Source organism: Pimephales promelas, chromosome 18 (assembly GCF_988280905.1).
Source record: "Pimephales promelas chromosome 18, fPimPro1.hap1.1, whole genome shotgun sequence".
NCBI lineage: Eukaryota > Metazoa > Chordata > Actinopteri > Cypriniformes > Leuciscidae > Pimephales > Pimephales promelas.
In genome coordinates this window covers 27,128,977-27,146,343 of record NC_142786.1, presented here as the reverse complement: position 1 = coordinate 27,146,343, position 17,367 = coordinate 27,128,977, and the positions used below count along the sequence as shown (strand labels likewise).

Below are 17,367 nucleotides of genomic sequence, written 5' to 3'. Positions count from 1 at the left end.
CACTTTGCAAGGAGTTTAGAACACAATTGAATCATGATAACATGTCACATATCAAACAGAAAGTTGAAGCAAAGGTGTAGCAAGTTTTTCGTGTTCCTTTGAGAGACCCTGTAATTTGACCCAATGCAGGGTTTTTATGTGTTGGTGTAGAAGTTAATCTAAGGTTTTGCATTCTCCCTGATATGATAATGGAACAAAACCTTTATTTCACATCATTAAAACAATGCAGTGAGTCCCTCCTGCAGTCTTTGTAAATGGCTTTGAAAGCATCTGCCAAATGCATGAATGTAAATATAAACACTGCATACAGGTTTAGTTGACATTAAAGGAGCCGTATGTAAGATTGTGGCCAAAACTGGTACTGCAATCCCTTTCAAATTAATGTAGAGCATTGTATCCCCTCCCCTCCCCCCCTGACTCGAGGTTGCCAGATACACTGTAAAAAATATTGTTGGTTTAACTTAAAAAAGTAAGTAACCTGGTTGCCTTAAAATTTTAAGTTGATTGAACTGGAAAAGGTGAGTTCATACAATGAAGGAAATTAATTTAATCATCAGAAACTCAAAATTATAAGTTATCTCAACTAAATAAATTATTTAAGTTGATTTGACAAAAGAAAAAATGTTGTGATAACAAATCTTGAAAATATTTTTTTTTACAGTGCATGATAGGCGGCAGGACCAAACATTTTTTTTATCCGACACATTTGTATTAGGGGTGCACGATATTGACAAAAATGTGATATTGCGATATCGATAATGAATATTGCGATATCGATATTAATTTCGATATTTTTAAAAAGTTATTGGAAAACGCATCAAAAAGATTAATAAATAAAACAAGTTTTCTTACAACATAAGATTTATTTCAACTGACAGTCATATTGGACTGGTACAGCATTAATAAATAGGCCTAAATAATATGTCAACAGAACAGGACATGTTAGTTGTGTACACTACACTGTAAAAGATAATAAATAAATAGCAAGTCTACAGAACACACTATGCAACATAAACCCCACTATATGCGTTTTCTTTGACCGAATAGCTATCTGATCGTGAAAAGACCAGGTGTAAATGCCCTGTGAAACGCATTCGTGACGTATTTGAATCTAATCGCTCAAACCACTTCAGGAGGCGGTCTGGGCCGCATTTCAGTTGAAACTGAACAAATGTAAATGCATCTCGTTATTGAATAAACCACATAGGCCTATGTAAAATGTACTCCTTCCAAAAACGCTAAAAATGAGAACGTTACAGGCTTGTCATGTTATGGCCAGATATGACGACGCGCGCGACTGCAACACGCATCACCGCAGATGAGCAGCTGTTGAACATTTCCTTTTCATCAAGCCAACGCGCAAACTATCGCAAATCAATGTGAAAGTAAGTCGCAGACGCTTTTCACAGTTATCTTCATTAAAAGCAAATAAACGAACTGATCTTATTTTACCTGATGATCATAAAACGCAGCTCATAACTGTTGACGTGACGGTGACGTGCACTCCATTAAATCTGCATATAGCGCGGGAATTGAAGATCGTATTTTGATAAATCAGATAGCTATCCGATCAGTGAAAACGCATGAAGTTGCCAGGTGGACCGTGGCCTGATGTTTATAGGCTACTTGTGCGCTGGTGTGCGCGTCGAGCCGGGGCAAGTGTGTGTGTGTGTGGGACTGTGTGGTAGGAGAGCAAGGGAGAAGTGAGAGAGTGACGGCGGTTAGCTTTGGAGCGAGTAGCGACTTTATATTGAGAAAAACAAAGTGTCTCTCCTGTTCTTTCTGACCACTGTGGGAAATCTGTAGCATGAAAAGTTAAACCTCTCTTGATTTAATATTGTTTATGGAGAAGGAGAATCAGGAAATGATTCGGGGGGAAATGAAACGGTGCATGTCGGAACAGACGCATCATAAACAAAATATTGCATAAATATCGCGACACTTTCTATATTGATATCGAGCAACGTGATATCGCGATAACGATATTGATTCGATATATCGTGCACCCCTAATTTGTATCTGCAGCTGTGGTAACTAAAGCAGAGCTGGCAACCCGAATGCTGCGTCACTACTGACTTTGTGATTGGTAGATAGATGGAGGGTGGAGCATCAGACCAAAACACAACATCAACATCAGTTGAGGGCTGCAACTTCACTTTTTAAATGACAATATCCTGGCTGGACTACTTTTGTCAATGATATAAATATTTGAAATGAAGATGATCATATCAGGGACATTTTATGTTAATTTGAAATACATTTCTTACATACAGCTCATTTAAATATTTTTCGAAGGTTGACATATCCTGTGGTGTTAAATGCTATACTCAATCTGAAGCTATTTTGAACACAATTTTGCTGCTTATTTTATCATTATTATGCACGCAGCTTTTGACCTCATGTTAATTGGGAACCTTTGCATATTTATAAATCGTTTGAGGTGTTGAAAGCATTCACAGATTTAAGGCATTCTTTAAAGTATGCATCCTATTCAAAAAGTGTATATGTTTAAATTGTGACAGTCCACTTTAGACATACTAGTACTAACTATAACTTTGCAACTGTCAACTACCAGTCATTGGTATTAGTAGACTGTCTGCTTACCATCCGCTAACACTTTATTTTGATGCTCCCCAACAAACATTGTAACTTTGGAAGTACATGTCAACTTATTCTATTAACCCTTACCATGTAACCTAAAAGTCTACTAATACTCTAGTTTGTAGATGTATAGTTGCAAATTAATGAGAGTTAGTTGACATGTTTCAAAGTTACTTATAGTGTCTAATGTAGACTATCGAAATAAAGTGTAACAATTTGAAGATTTTTGTGGTCATTAATGACACAAGTTTGATTTGGAGCAGAATAGGCTAAAGAAATATGCTCAAACAGAAAGATACATCTTCCTTGGCATGTAACCAAATCAACATTTTAATGCGCTTCTTGTTAAAACATAACTATTATTTATCACTTTATTGTAAATTTACATTCCACAAAATATCATAAATTAACTCAAAATTACTGACTGCGTTGACCCACCTGAAAATCATTGAATAAGAATAATTTTTAAAAATGAACTAGTGAAGGCAAAATAAATGTTTTAAATAACCCACACTGTAAGAAAAATTAATTTAAGTACATCAACTTGGATGTTTAAGTCATTTCAACTTGAATTACGTGATTAAACAGACTTAAATTAGTCGAATCTTGCATAGCATAAAACAGATTTATTTAAAAACATATGTTGCGACCACTTATTGATACTTTTTATACTTTACAAAACAGCAATATTTATCCTTTTGATCAAATATATGTTGATAGCTATTGGATTTAGCTATCAGAGGGAATTGCTTGGGAATATATTCATAAGGGCAATCCAACTTTCTCACATTTGATCCTATAGTTACTTTTTTTAAGTCACAGTTTATTTATATGCTTGTTAACACATCACATCCCCGTAGTCGTATGGGGAGAACAACCATCAAGGCTGCCAATGAGATGGCTGATCTGTGGGATTTGAAGCAAACACAATAGGTGTTATGTGCAGGGAATCTAATCTTGTTGCTCAAGCCAGGATTTTCTTTTCTGTGGCTTTACAGAAGGCTGGGCGTTAACTAATTTTTACACCAAAGAAATGCACAGCTTCCTTACCAAAGCAGCCTGTGCTCTTGCATATAATGGTCAATTTTTGGATATTGCAGCTAAGCCTCTCACAATGTGGTGTAAGACTGATTAGAATTAATCTTTCTCTCTCTCTCTCTCTTTTTTTTTCTTCAAAAATGCTTATTAGGTATTTTCTGATGGAGCCTGGATCTAAAATAAGCTACTTAGGCCTCTTGCCTCACTGTGTCACATTCAATACATCCAACATGTCCAATTTACCCTTGATTAACAACACGCAATTTGAATAAAACAGCAAAATTTGCTGAAGTTATTACTGCCTGCAAAAGGAACAAATTGTGTTATATCTTTATGCTACGATCTGTTTCAGCTTTAGTGCTCCTTGTCCACCCCTTTAAATGTATGAAAAAACATTGTCTCTTTTTTTTTATCTGTTTGGCAGTACAAGTTAGGACCACATGTTTTCTTGCTTAATAAAACTGTATCATTTCACCCTTTTAAAGTGACGTATAACCCTAAGATTAAAATCAGTTTTACAACATTTATTCAAAAAAGTGCTTTTAAAACCTTGTGCATGGTTACACACAAAACAATTAAGTTACATCAACAATTTCAGCATTTTCATGTTGCATATATGTGCCCCCTCTGTCCCATTACAATCACAGAGACTCCATCATCAACAACAATCCTGAAATGTGTATTTTAACTCATATTATACCTCATATTAAAATTATTAAACTTGCTTTTATTATCATTCACTTTTAATCTAAAACCAGTCGATATAACAAGTAGCTTCTATGTTCAGTTTTACCATCCCAATGGTGTAGAAATGACAGGATTTCCAGAGCAGTCTATTTAACAGATGTGATGGCTGATGAATGAGTGTTACTCCTCTGAATCGTTTCATTTCCATCAGGACGGGTAATGATATAACCCAGCTCTGACAAACCCGTGATCTCTTGAGGGAGTACCAGCGTGCTGCAGCGTGCGTTCTGAGAACCATAGTAAGATTATTAAAAGATTAGCTCTCTCTCAGATTTATTGCAACATTCCCCATGTTATTTGTCACTTCCAGTATACAAAAAGCCTTTTGAAATGTTAAGGAAGCTAGCTCAAACCTGAATCATATTCTGTACGGAGCAGAAAAGGGATAAAATATCCCGAGGAAACACAACAAGGAGATAAAAAATGATCATGAGCTTGCCTCTCTAAAACTTGATGCCATTTTGTTGGAGTTTGCCTGACAATTGATTGAAAATTGATATAGTTAAAGCATTCTGATTGGTTTATGGTGTTCTTCAAGGTCACTAGGGCTCTGTTAAAAGTATTAAGATGCATTTTGGCAATGGGGGTGTAAACGCCCGAAATGTTTGTCACATTCGGGAAACATGAGACCACGTTGCATTCTTAGTGTAGCGCTTGTGGTCAATGCGTTTGGATTTGTCAACCAACCACTGTACTAAACAACCGCTTTCAACTTTGGCAATTTCCTGATGCCTTATAGTCAGCTTTAAGACTTTAGACTTTTCTTCCATATTGTGACGAGTGAAACGGCGTCTCAGGGTACGTTTACACAACAATGATCTGCTAAAAACTGAAAAGTTTTTCGCTTACAGACGAAAACGTTGTCAAAATGATCCCTGTTCACATTACTCTATTATGGGTGCCAGTTGGAGATGTCACTTACTCACTTTGATAAGAACCACTATTCACCAATAGCTGTTTTTCAGTCATGTGATTATGATGATACGCGATGGAGGGCAGCCATGGCCCATGTGCGTAGTATTTCGTTGTTTTGTCATATAGCGTCACCTATATGACGCTAAAGGATGAGAATGTGTTGACTACCCCGTCTTACAGACTATACTTTGACTTTACAAAGTTTGGAAACGTTACATAAACAGTCACTTGTATTAACTAGCCTTTGACGAAATGATCACTAACGTTACACACACACATTTTCCCATTCGTCTCCTCCTGACCACAGACATAGGTTTGCAAGCCGTTTTTCCAGGGTTTTTAGATCAATTTCTTGCATTTTCCCCCCTTATGAACAACAACTTTTGGTACACGATAAAAACTCCTTGTGGTTCGATCGATTCAAGTAACCACAAATGACTCAAAACACAGGCTTTTGAGTTTGTCATAGTGCTTTCTAAATCCAGGAAATCACTTCCTGCCTTCCATTTGTATTTTTTACGCTATGGCAACGCAGTGGCATGACGTCATATGAAACGTGAAAATGAAAATGACGTCATATGAGGCCCAAAAGGCCAAAACGTGTGAAAATAACATGTAATTATGCGTTAAGACGTTACTTTCACACATTTTGGCCTTCCATAGCGTTAACACTTTTTAAAATTTACTTTGATTGCGTTGCTTGCGTCAGCAGTTAAAGGGCACATGAACTTAAAAAATTATGATGTGCACAGATAAATTATTTATAATATACTGCAATGTTCCATAAAAAAGAGAGAATTGTGATTTCATGGTGACTTTAAGCATCTGAATATTTGAGAAGCACATATATACTGGCACAAGACATTTTCTGATCCATTCAGCTGATTTTCTGATATTTAGAAGAATATCAGTAAACAGACAGTTTCTGTTCCCATTACTTGTTTACTGGTATTCTTCTAAATATCAGAAAACCGTCTGAATGGATTCAAAAACGGTAATATCCAACTGTTTAACTCTGGGGGAGTTGTAAAATGAGCCTAATTCCAAAAAAGTGGAGTATCCCTTTAATACAAGTAGATACTTCACTAAAATAACAGACAATTCTTCGCTTAATGTCACGTTTCTGCTAAACTGCAAGTATGTTACATAACAGTGGTAGAATAAGTTTATATCCCAAGTTTTGTTCAGATCTATAACCCTATGAGCCATAATATCGGTGATCTTAGTCTAGCAACCACACTACTAATTAAAACTGACAGAAAAATACATAGACTTCCTTCCATTAGATCCCAATTTACAAGTTAAAGCATCTCTATTTTGTGTGGTTGAATGGTAAAATGATTTGGGCTTGGATGTACATGAAACAGACCGTGAAACAGATGCTTGCACTTGGCATGGAGAACTACAAAACATCTGTTCAACAGGCTTGTCAACACCTTTTCCCACTTTTGCTGAAATACTGGCCTCTGGTGGTTCACTGTTGCCATGTACACTATGAAGAACAGGATTTTTGCACAAATTGTCCCACATTTAAAAATATGTGTATCTGAAACCTGTTCTGATTAGTCTATGAATTCGAGTGATTTTTCTTCCTTTATCCAATTTAATTGTTTGTAAAAAAAAAAAAAAAAAGAAAGTTTTATTGCAGTACCTAACCTCTCCACATGGGTGTGACATAACACTGATAATTAAATATGAATGGGAAAACTGAATTAGAACTGTGTTGTTCAATTTTCCGCTTTATTTTTGCTTTGTTATATCAAATGTGTGCATAAACCATGGCCGAGATGTTATTGTTAACTAAAGCTATTAAAAACATTTTGGTTAATTTGAATAAGCTGAAATAAAATATGAATATTATGGAAAATTAAAAAAAATAAATGTTTAAAAAATGACTAAAGCTCAGAGTGACTAAAATTAAAATGGAAACTGAAAATATATACATAAAAGCTTGTTCAGAAAATGTTAGTATTATTTGTATAATATAGTATTTCTAAATGATCAGAATATATAAATATAATAAGAAATACTATATCATACAAATAATACTAAAATAACACTTGCAAATAAATTACGGTAACCATGCTTTTACACTTTTACCCCGACTGATATTGTGAACATTACATTAAAGAAGAATTAAGGCTTTCGATAATCAACCACTTCCCTTTAACTCTTGTTGGCTTAGGTAGAATTATAATGTTTGAAAGTTGTTGGATGGAAAATCTCCAAAATGATGCAACAAGAAACACATAGTTTGAACTGGTTGCACTATATGATCATCATAAATCTATGTTTTTTTTATTTACATGTTGTGGGAATGTAGATTTAGCAATGAGACTGACATTAATAACACCAAATGTGGTTTATTATTTGTGTTTAATTGTTACAATCAGATTAAATGCTCAACAACCGTTACAGTGAATCATAATTGCTCATGGAGTGCTGACTTCCGTTCATGGCTGACGGCATTACCATCACTTGAAGCAGATTAATATTCGGGTGTAGTTGACAAGTTGTGACGCAAGTTGCTTACAGAGCCACTTTACACCCCTTTATCTATCACCATGTCTAAAGCTTGACTGCATATCACAACTAAGCTGCTAACAGGCCCTTAAATATAACCTTATCCCATCACATCATCTTTTGATTTGGAGACAACTTCATACACTCGGCAGTGACTCACAATGTCACTCAGAGAGCCTTGTGTCAAGATAATATGTGTAGTGCAAGAACAGTGGCACTTTTTTTATCAGAGCGTCACCCAAGGCTGGCCCCGACATGTTTGGCAATTGCATCCATGGCGTGCAACGCTTCTTGGCAGCCGCCCAATGACGGAGACGCTCCAGCTACTCTGTTGATACCCAATCAGCCGCTTACGCAAGCCTTTGTGACGTCATAAGAGAGGGGTGGAGTTACCTGCTGACTCTCAGGTCAAAATGCACTTGAGTTTTCTCTTTCAGTCTGTCCTCAATTTAGCACAAGAGGACATTTTATTGCTGCTGGGTGCTAGGTTCCCGTAAAGAAGTAATGAAGTAAATTTTAGCATAGAGCTACTTTTAAAAAAGTACTTTATATATATATATATATATATATATATATATATAATGTATATATGTACTGTATGTGTGTGTGTTTTAAATTAAATGGATTTTCAGAATGATTTTTTTTACCCACTTGAGCAGGACCTTTATATGTTATTTAATTACTCTTTATACTGCCAAATGCATTTATGGTCAACAAAAACATTTTAAAGGGATAGTTCACCCCACGATAAAGTTGACTGCACCCATTGACTTCCACAGTACTATGGAAGTCAATGGGTGCCATCAACTGTCTGGTTAACGTTCTTTAACATATCTTCTTTTGTGTTTCAGAACAAATAAACTACAGGTTTAGAACAACTTGTGGGTGAGTGATTAAAGACAAAATTTTAATTTTTTGGGGGTGAACTATCCCTCTAATATAATTTCGAAACTTGTATGTCATTTATTTAAATATTTTTTAAATACATAATGAAGTAATAATGAAGTTATGTAGTACATTTAAAATATGTAAGCTTTAAATGTTATATCGAATCACACACAGCAATTGAAATTAGAATCATTGACGTGTTAGTCAACAGAAAAGTAAGCGAACTTCCGTAAAACATGACAAAATATTTTTTGAAGTGTACTTAAATGTGTTAAGAAAGTGCACTCTCTGTCAGTACACTTAAAGGGATAGTTCACCCAGAAATTAAAATTATTTCATCATGTGTTTCAATCCTAAATTTCCTTTTTCTGCTTAACACAAAAGAAGACATAGCATTTGTGGAATTCAATAGGGCCCATCAACTGTTTGTTTACCGGTATTGTATTTAAAAATATCTTAATTTTTGTTTAGCAGAAGAGAGAATTCATACAGGTTTGGAACAACTTGAGGGTGGGGAAATTATGACAGAAATTTCATTTTGGGTGAACTATTCCTTAAAGTGGCCTTTTATTTCATTAATATATTACACTCTAAAAATTGCTGAGTTTTTTTCAACCCAAATTTGGGTCAAATGTGGACAAACCCAAATGTTGGGTTAAAAATGTAATTTAAAAATTTAACCCAACTTCAATTTTCACTTTCAACTGTAATCTTTTTAATTCCATTTTTAACCCAACATTTGGGTTTGTCCATATTTGACGCAAATTTGCATTGAAACAACCCAGCATTTTTTAGAGTGTATTTGCAAGTACAGTTCTTAAGTATACTTTTAAGACTTGAAGTACACTAGTGCACATTCACATTCTTTTTCACAAGCGTAATCTTCAGGCTTTAAGAACAATTTTAGAGACATGAAGATCTGAATATTGAAAAAGAAATAGGGAATAAAATGAAGCGTTGTTGCAATTTTGCTTCATACAAAAGTTATGCATTTAGAAATAGGTTTTTCACAGAATGCACCACAAATGTAAATAAGAGAGTAATCTTTATTCAATTTTGTTCACACACTTAACATGTACATATTTACACATGCTCATTTCTACAATGAATTTTAAACCCTCATGGTCAAGCCTTGGGGTTTGTGTCACAAATACATAATTCACAGTGCAATATGAACTCTGTGGACTCGTGTCAGCTTTCCCCATGTGCTGCATGCATGAGACAGACATCTTGCATACCCTCCAGCCTTTTGCTTGTAAAGAGCCTTTCACAAACCATAAACGTTGCATGTCTCCATTATGCTTGGATTCAGAGGTAACGTACAACCCCCAGCACGAGGGTAGCAGAAAACAGACCTTTAGAAGACACAGTAGTGCTATTGTAGAACTGTTCTCTTTACTTTAAAGTGAGAGTGAAGATATGAATACAGTCATAGTGAGGTTCATAGCCCTATCCTCTTCATTACACCAACGCCCAGCAGTTGAGTCATCATATCTTACCCGCAGTGTGAACTGGCCTGCCATACTGAAGTCTCATGCTTTTATGAGGATCCCTTGGATTCAAGTAAGGAAACTGTGACTAGAAGGACTAGACAGATCAGGGTACAGCAGGATGAATGAACACTTTGTATCTGTCTGTAATGGTTTGTCTCGGTCCTGAGGCTCATTCTGAACATTTATTGGCAATGCACTGAATCTGTATGAGTTTTAAGATTCAATAACTGACATTTAACGTTTGAACGGCCATTCACCTCCTATGAAAGCAGACATGTACCTTTGCTGCTGTGCTACTCAACGGGTGACTCAACCTGAATGCTTCGTTTTGACAGTGTAAGAGTGAAGCCACAGCTCTGACCCCATAGGCCAAGGTTAGTCACCATGCTGACATTCTCACTTCTCACATTCTCTCATTATCACATGACCCATAATGCCCAGTCTCACTCATACGTCATACGTCACAAGAATGGTTAACTAGCACCAAACGACTTCAAAACACACTGTGCGCACTGTCCTTAAAGCTGACATAGATGATACAGTACTTTGAATGAGTGTATACTTCTGAATCTGTTACAAAATCTGTATAAGAAACCAAATCATAAACAAAAACCCACCAACAGTTTTGGTCCATAATATTCAAGCTATATTGGGTTTCCTCAGGAGAAAAGATCCTCATCCTGCTCCATTTCTATCTGGGGCACTGTCTGTTCTCTGAGGTTAACGTCCTGTTCCGCGTTTCCTGTGTCCAGCGTTTTGCTGTGGAACCATGGGTGAATGAGGACCTCTGCGGTGGTCAGTCTCTCGCCGGGGTCCTTTCTGAGCAGACTGCGAAGTAGGCAGCGCGCCCTTAAAGACAGTCCATCGGGAAGGCAATATGTGCCCCGTCGAATCTTAGAGAACAGGGTTGCGGGGTCCGGGTCGTGGAAAGGGTAGCGGCCCACCAAAATTGTGTACAGCATGACACCGAGGCTCCACGCGTCCGCCTGCTTGCCTGAGTAACACCCGCCGCCATTCAAAATCTCCGGACTCACATACGCAGGGCAGCCGTGCGTGTCGAACATCGAGTCGTCCTCTCCACACAGAATATGGCAGTCCTCCAGACCCTCTAATTTCAAATGGGTCCTAAAACAAATACATCATGGTTAGTACAATCACATAAGAGTTTTTGTGTTGTGGCTTTACAGATGTAGACCTTTTCACATGTTCTACACCGATTTTAGTGTCGAATTTCGCAGAATAGGCTGGGTTTTGGTTTCACCCAACTTTTAAGTTGGTGTTAAAGTGGTTTGCAGCAGAACTGGTATCAACCTGTGGAAATTAATCACATTTTACATGCTTCTGGTCACATGTGTTGTACTGTATAATAGAGGGGTTTTCAAATGGGAATTCGGGAACCTACAAAGGGCTGCTATGGGGTCTATGTCAAATTTGAGAGAGAAAAAAATATAGTACCATTAAAATGTTTGGGCTGGGTAAGATTTTTTATGCTTTTGAAAAAGTCTCTTTATTGGATAAAAAATACAGTTATATTGTCATGGGTTGAAGCGAGGACTCAAGGATGCAGAGGAATATGGGCTTTAAACAAAACACAAACAGAAACTACCCCGTGTATTGACACTACAAACTAGACTTGGCAGGAAACACACAACCAGAGTCATCAGACAGACAGGGTATTAACAACAGCATGCGACAACGATCTGGCACAGGCCAGCAAACACAATGGGAATAAATAGGACAGCAAACAAGGCAGGTAACGAGGGAGGACAGATGGTCGAAGTGAACCAAAAATCAGATATCTAGATGGGCGGGGTCAGACAATAGACAAGAACGCACATGGCACCATAGACATCCATAATAAAGGCTAGATGTCTTACGGCGGAGTTTCTATCGTCATCAACGGCGGCCATCTTGTCACAGGCAAGCTGATGTAAGATGAGTGATCAGCACGAACACAAATACTCTTATCTCATTGAAATCTTGATGGATTTACAAACGGTTTGGTTTCTTACAAACGTTATTAACGTGGCTATAATTCTGGATGATTATTTATTTATTTATGCATTTATTATTCATAAGTATGCAGTGTCATAACTACATCTCTGACGCTTATAAGAAACCAAACCGTTTGAAAATCGGTTGAAAATTGAGCAAGTTATGGTTATTTAAAAAGTACATGCACCATTAAAACACAATGTTACGAGTGAGCGAGCTGCCTGTGACAAGATGGCCGCCAGGTGCAGACGTCGACCTCCATTGGCCAGCAGTATGACCATCCAGTGAATATTAGTTTCTGTTTCTCTCAATTCCGATTTCGTTTTAACTCCTACGGTGGCCAATGTAGTCCAAGATTAAAATGGCTTCCAGTTCGACCTCGTCCATGAGTGTAAACGCGAAAGGCGAAGCTTGAATTAACGGGCATGTCCCTCTTTGGCTAATGTACTTTCAAGATGGAGGGGGAAAATGGCAACCGACATTAGAACCCCTTACCCGTATGTATTTTTAATGGCATATTATACACACACGAGAATACTTTAATACTTGAACAAAGTAAATATACATTAATGAGCACATATATTTTTGAAAGAACTAAGTGTTTTTAGCTAAGAATAAACTAACAAAGTTAAACAGTGTAGCTTTAAAACAACCGTTTTCAACTTTAGTATATTTTCAAATGTAATTTATTCCTGTGATGGCAAAGCTGAATTTTCAGTCTTCAGTATCACATGATCCTTAAAAGGATGCTCCACTTTTTTTGGAAATAGGCTCATTTTACAACTCCCCCAGAGTTAAACAGTTGAGTTTTACCGTTTTCGAATCCATTCAGCCGATTTTCTGATATTTAGAAGAATATCAGGAACCAGACAGTTTTTGGTCTCATTGACTTCCATAGTAGGAAAAAATATATACTATGGTAGTCAATAAGACCAGAAACGGTCTGGTTATTGATAGTCTTCTAAATATCAGAAAATCGGCTGAATGGATTCGAAAACGGTAAAACTCAACTGTTTAAGTCTGAGGGAGTTGTAAAAAAAAAAGTGAAGTATCCCTTTAAGAAATCATTCTAACATGCTGATTTGCTGCTCAAGAAACATTTCTCATTATTATCAATGTTAAACACTTCTTAATTTTTTTTCAGGATGCTCTGATCATTAGAAAGTTCAAAAGAACAGTATTAGTTTGAAATATAAATCTTTTGTAACATTAAAAATGACTTTACTGTGACATCTGATCAATTTAATGCATCCTGAACTTGTCTCACACTCTTAACAACTGAAAGCATAATCAAATTAGACAAAATATCACACAATGGGTGGAGTATGTGTCTAATTCAGTGCATGACAGGAGATCCGGTTCTCAGGAAATCTACGTAGTTTTCTGCAGAGCTCTGTAGGCAGATTCCATGTAAGCCTGACGATGATGCGTAGATTTAATATCTCTACTAAATTTGCTCTCTCATTTCTAAACAAAGTGATGTATTGAAGCCTTTGCAAGGAGTTGAAATAACTCTCCGTCACTTTTGTTGAGCTCATAGACTGCAGTGCATGTACTGTAAATCACGGAAAAGACAGCCGCTCTGAGTGTTCTGACCCTCAAACAGGCGCTACTACGACAAATAAAGGACAACCCGAGCCTCGTCTAATGTTTTAACAAAAGCACGCATGAAAGTTTCCACAATGGACGCACGTAAAATAAACACTGAAGCGCTCTGTAATGTATTCTTGTAAACTCTGGGCTAAGTTTAGCTCAATTTCCAATCGGAAACAAATCCCCTACTACTCTAGGAATATCCCTGTGGACATTAACAGAGGAGCCGATGACCCGTGAGTCTGTGGTATCCCTGTCAGTAAAACATGAGCTGCTCTGCATGCTATTGAGTTTCATCACTGGCTATCAGCCTCGGTTCGGAGGGGTTTGAGGATGACACAACTGCATTCTGCCAGAGAGGTGGAGAGAATGAGTCATAGTCCTGTGTGTGTGTGTGTGTGTGACAGAGGGACAAATGAGTGCGCTGTGCTGCAGGTCTACTGTGTTCTTCCTGCACCTGTGCTGTACGCTTATGGCATCTGGCAGTGCCTTATTACCCACGGACAGCGCTGTTACGTCAGTGACGCACAAACGGCCCCTGCGCAGCCAGCCTGTGCGTGCTTGCTTGTGTGAGTGTGTTTCACAATCTAACTACAGACGCATTCCAGGTCAGTGAGCGTCTTTGTGTGTGCCATCACACACTGTATCTTATCGCAGTTTCAACTTTTTTGTTTGCTGCTTATCCATCACTCATCATTACCGCATTTCGCAAAAGCTATTCCAGCTATGGAAATTGCATCCGTCCTGCAGAAAGATAGTGTAAGAACAGCAGGTTTGCATAACTTGTCACTACGCTGATTGGTGGCAAACAAAGTGAAATAAAAAAGATCTCAGCAAATGTCAGCATGCCCCGGTGACGTCTGTCTGCCGGGACAGGCCGCCAGTCTGCCAGTGTCGCAATGGCCACAGCCGGCGCTCCTCACCTACGAGTGATGCCGTATTCAGGAGTGTGTGGGTATGATCCTGAATGGTGAGTTTCCCCTCTGTATGCATTGCTATGACTCATCTTGCTGCACCCGTTGGCTGCTATGAGAGAAGGGTGACTATACGTCCTCTTACACTTGCTTGTCTATTTCCATTCACTCAAATGAAAACCGATGCCCAAAGGTCAGGTGTAAAATGTTGCCCCAGAAATAGGGAATTTACTGTATGTACTGAGGGATGTGAAAAATGACATATTTGATAAATCAGCAAGTCGGTAGGTTGCTTGAAAGACTAGTCGACTAACTGGTATTAAGGAATCCCTGTATTAATTTATATACAGTAATATTTTATATATTTATTTCATAAAACATATTTTATTTAAAAGGTATTGTAAAATAATATGAAATAAAAATAGCAAAAGTGATATAGACAGACATAGATAGCTCCAGTATGTTTCGTTCAATGATTTTTTTTTTTTAAATTTAGGCCATTTTTATATATAATTCACTTGCATAATTCAGAGGATTCTCGGACGGTTTCTACAGAAAAATCTCTGACACAGGTCCAGAGGTCTGATTACCAGTCATTCCTCTTACGGAAGTGAGTGTTATTAGGTTTGTCCCATTGAGTCTTTAGGGAAGCAGCACCAATCACCTGCGATGTGTCACATAGCTGTGAGGAAGCGAAAACTGAATGAAAGTAGAACTGACTCTATTCAAGTATAACGCTGCTGGTGTCACAGCATTGATACATGAGGTACAGTACTGCAAAAAAAAAAACTACTTTCACACTCACAAACTGTAACTCTCACCTTTTCTCATCTGAGAACACAAACTTGCGAAGCTTGAGGTCCCCCAAAACGATGCCAACCTGGTGGCAGTGGTTCACTGCAGACACCACCTGGTAGAAAAGCTTGGAAGCCTGGTCTTCAGGAAGCCTCTTGCTGCTCTTTACAAAGGTGTGCATGTCACCAAAATCCTTCTCTTGGAAAACATAGGCTTTGCACTCCCCAAGAACTATGTCTTTGATCTGTGCAATGTTCTTAAGATTTGACAGCATGCTGTAGGCTCTTATTTTCTCCTGATATTGGCCCATATCAAACACCTGCAGATTACAAAACGAAAAAAAGTGTTCAGACATTTACAATAGTGACCTGATAAAGTCACTTGAGGTTGAATGGAGACTACTGTAAGGATCAAACACAAACATGCTATAAAAAGTTGAATGTCTTGTGAAGTTGGCAGCAATTAATCATGCACATTCTATTTGCGATCATGTCAGACCATATATCTGAGTCAGATCCTGGTGCATTCGCAAATAGCCTGATGAAGATCAACATCATAAATCTGATAGCATCCCCAGTAACCTGCACAGAGATTCTGATAGCGTACAAATATTTATAGGCTATGCTTGATAATTTTTAATGTGTATTGTGAGATTTTTTGTTTGATCATAGAGTAGGCTACATGCATGCAATTGATTTTTTTTTTTTTAAACAAGTCGTGCATCTTTTCTGTTTTGCTGATAATAATACTACGATAACAGGTCACTTTATATTTACATTTTTGGTTATGTGTTGATAGGCTACGTTTAAATCAAATGTGTTAATTGACAACCGTGGATCATACTTAGGCTATATAGGTCATGTACATTATGGCATGCAGTGGTTTACCTTGCAGAGCAGTTCCTCTCCTGTGTCCATGTCTAAAGCGCTGTGCACCCCCGGTCGGTCGGTCAGGGGCACCAGCAGGAACTGGCCGATGCGAGCGGGACCCTGATGGGCTGAGGTGACGCTCAGAGGAGCTCCGCTCACCGGAGATCCCGGAGAGGAACCCAGGAGACCAGCATCAGCTGAAGACTCGCTGAGCCGCGGACATCTGCTCACGGGCTCGTCTGTGTCAAAGCGCTTGTGTCCGTGTCTCCCCGGTACCGGATTGTGAATCCACTGCACACTCATTCTTACAAACTACAGTAGTTGAAACTGATATAAGCTACCGGAGTGATCCGACGGATTTCACGAAAGCATATTCCAGAAAAGGATGTGCAATGCACTGCAAAGGGAGAAACAAAAATCCGATTTACTCGTCAATTCATGTGAAATGCAAAAAAAGGTGTTTGTGGAATAGGTTTGCAGTTTCTCTTATCCATTGTTTTTCAGTTTTTTTGCATTAGTCCGCTGAAGCTTTTATTGGACAGCATTGAAGCCTAAAATAGTATGAAGCAGCTGTGTGGTGTGAAATATTCCCGGTGTAGATCTGAGCCCGAGAGAAGGGCTGTCTGACTCAACTACTGATGCTGTTTTCTGAGCTCTACTTTCAGCTGATGTCCGATTCGAAAGAATCGGCTCATTTGAACGACTCATTTGAATCGACTCGCAATCACTACATTGAATGTGAGATTATCGGCGGCAGTAAAACTTTGATGTTGAATCCATAAAAAAACACGATCGATATAGCCGAATCGAAAACAAAGCGATAACGTCGACAATTAGCCTAACTATAACGTGTTTCAGAAACACATTTGAGTGATGTCTCAAAAGATGCCTTTATTCATTAATTCATCCGAACGAAACGATTCTTTAAAATGAATCGGACTTCTTAATGCTGGAACTCCGCCCGGTTCAGACTCTCTCTAGTGACACATTCATTGC

General features: G+C 38.0%; 1 protein-coding gene across 1 annotated transcript; it reads right to left on the bottom strand.

Annotated features, from left to right (window-relative positions):
- Positions 1-9,740: 9,740 nt before the first annotated feature.
- Positions 9,741-17,016, bottom strand: trib1 (tribbles pseudokinase 1). The gene is made up of 3 exons (XM_039681118.2): positions 16,390-17,016; positions 15,529-15,821; positions 9,741-11,330 (listed from the first exon to the last, which is right to left on the bottom strand). Exons 1-3 carry the CDS (start codon positions 16,672-16,674, stop codon positions 10,865-10,867), a joined length of 1,044 nt encoding a protein of 347 aa, XP_039537052.1. The 5' UTR covers positions 16,675-17,016; the 3' UTR covers positions 9,741-10,864.
- Positions 17,017-17,367: the final 351 nt, after the last annotated feature.

Excerpts from the sequence above, each read along its gene's own strand:
- trib1 (XM_039681118.2), bottom strand. The coding sequence starts at position 16,674 with ATGAGTGTGCAGTGGATTCACAATCCGGTACCGGGGAGACACGGACAC. Across the intron at positions 15,822-16,389 it reads GAGAGGAACTGCTCTGCAAG|GTGTTTGATATGGGCCAATA; the intron begins GTAAACCACTGC and ends TGTAATCTGCAG. Across the intron at positions 11,331-15,528 it reads GTGTTCTCAGATGAGAAAAG|GACCCATTTGAAATTAGAGG; the intron begins GTGAGAGTTACA and ends TATTTGTTTTAG.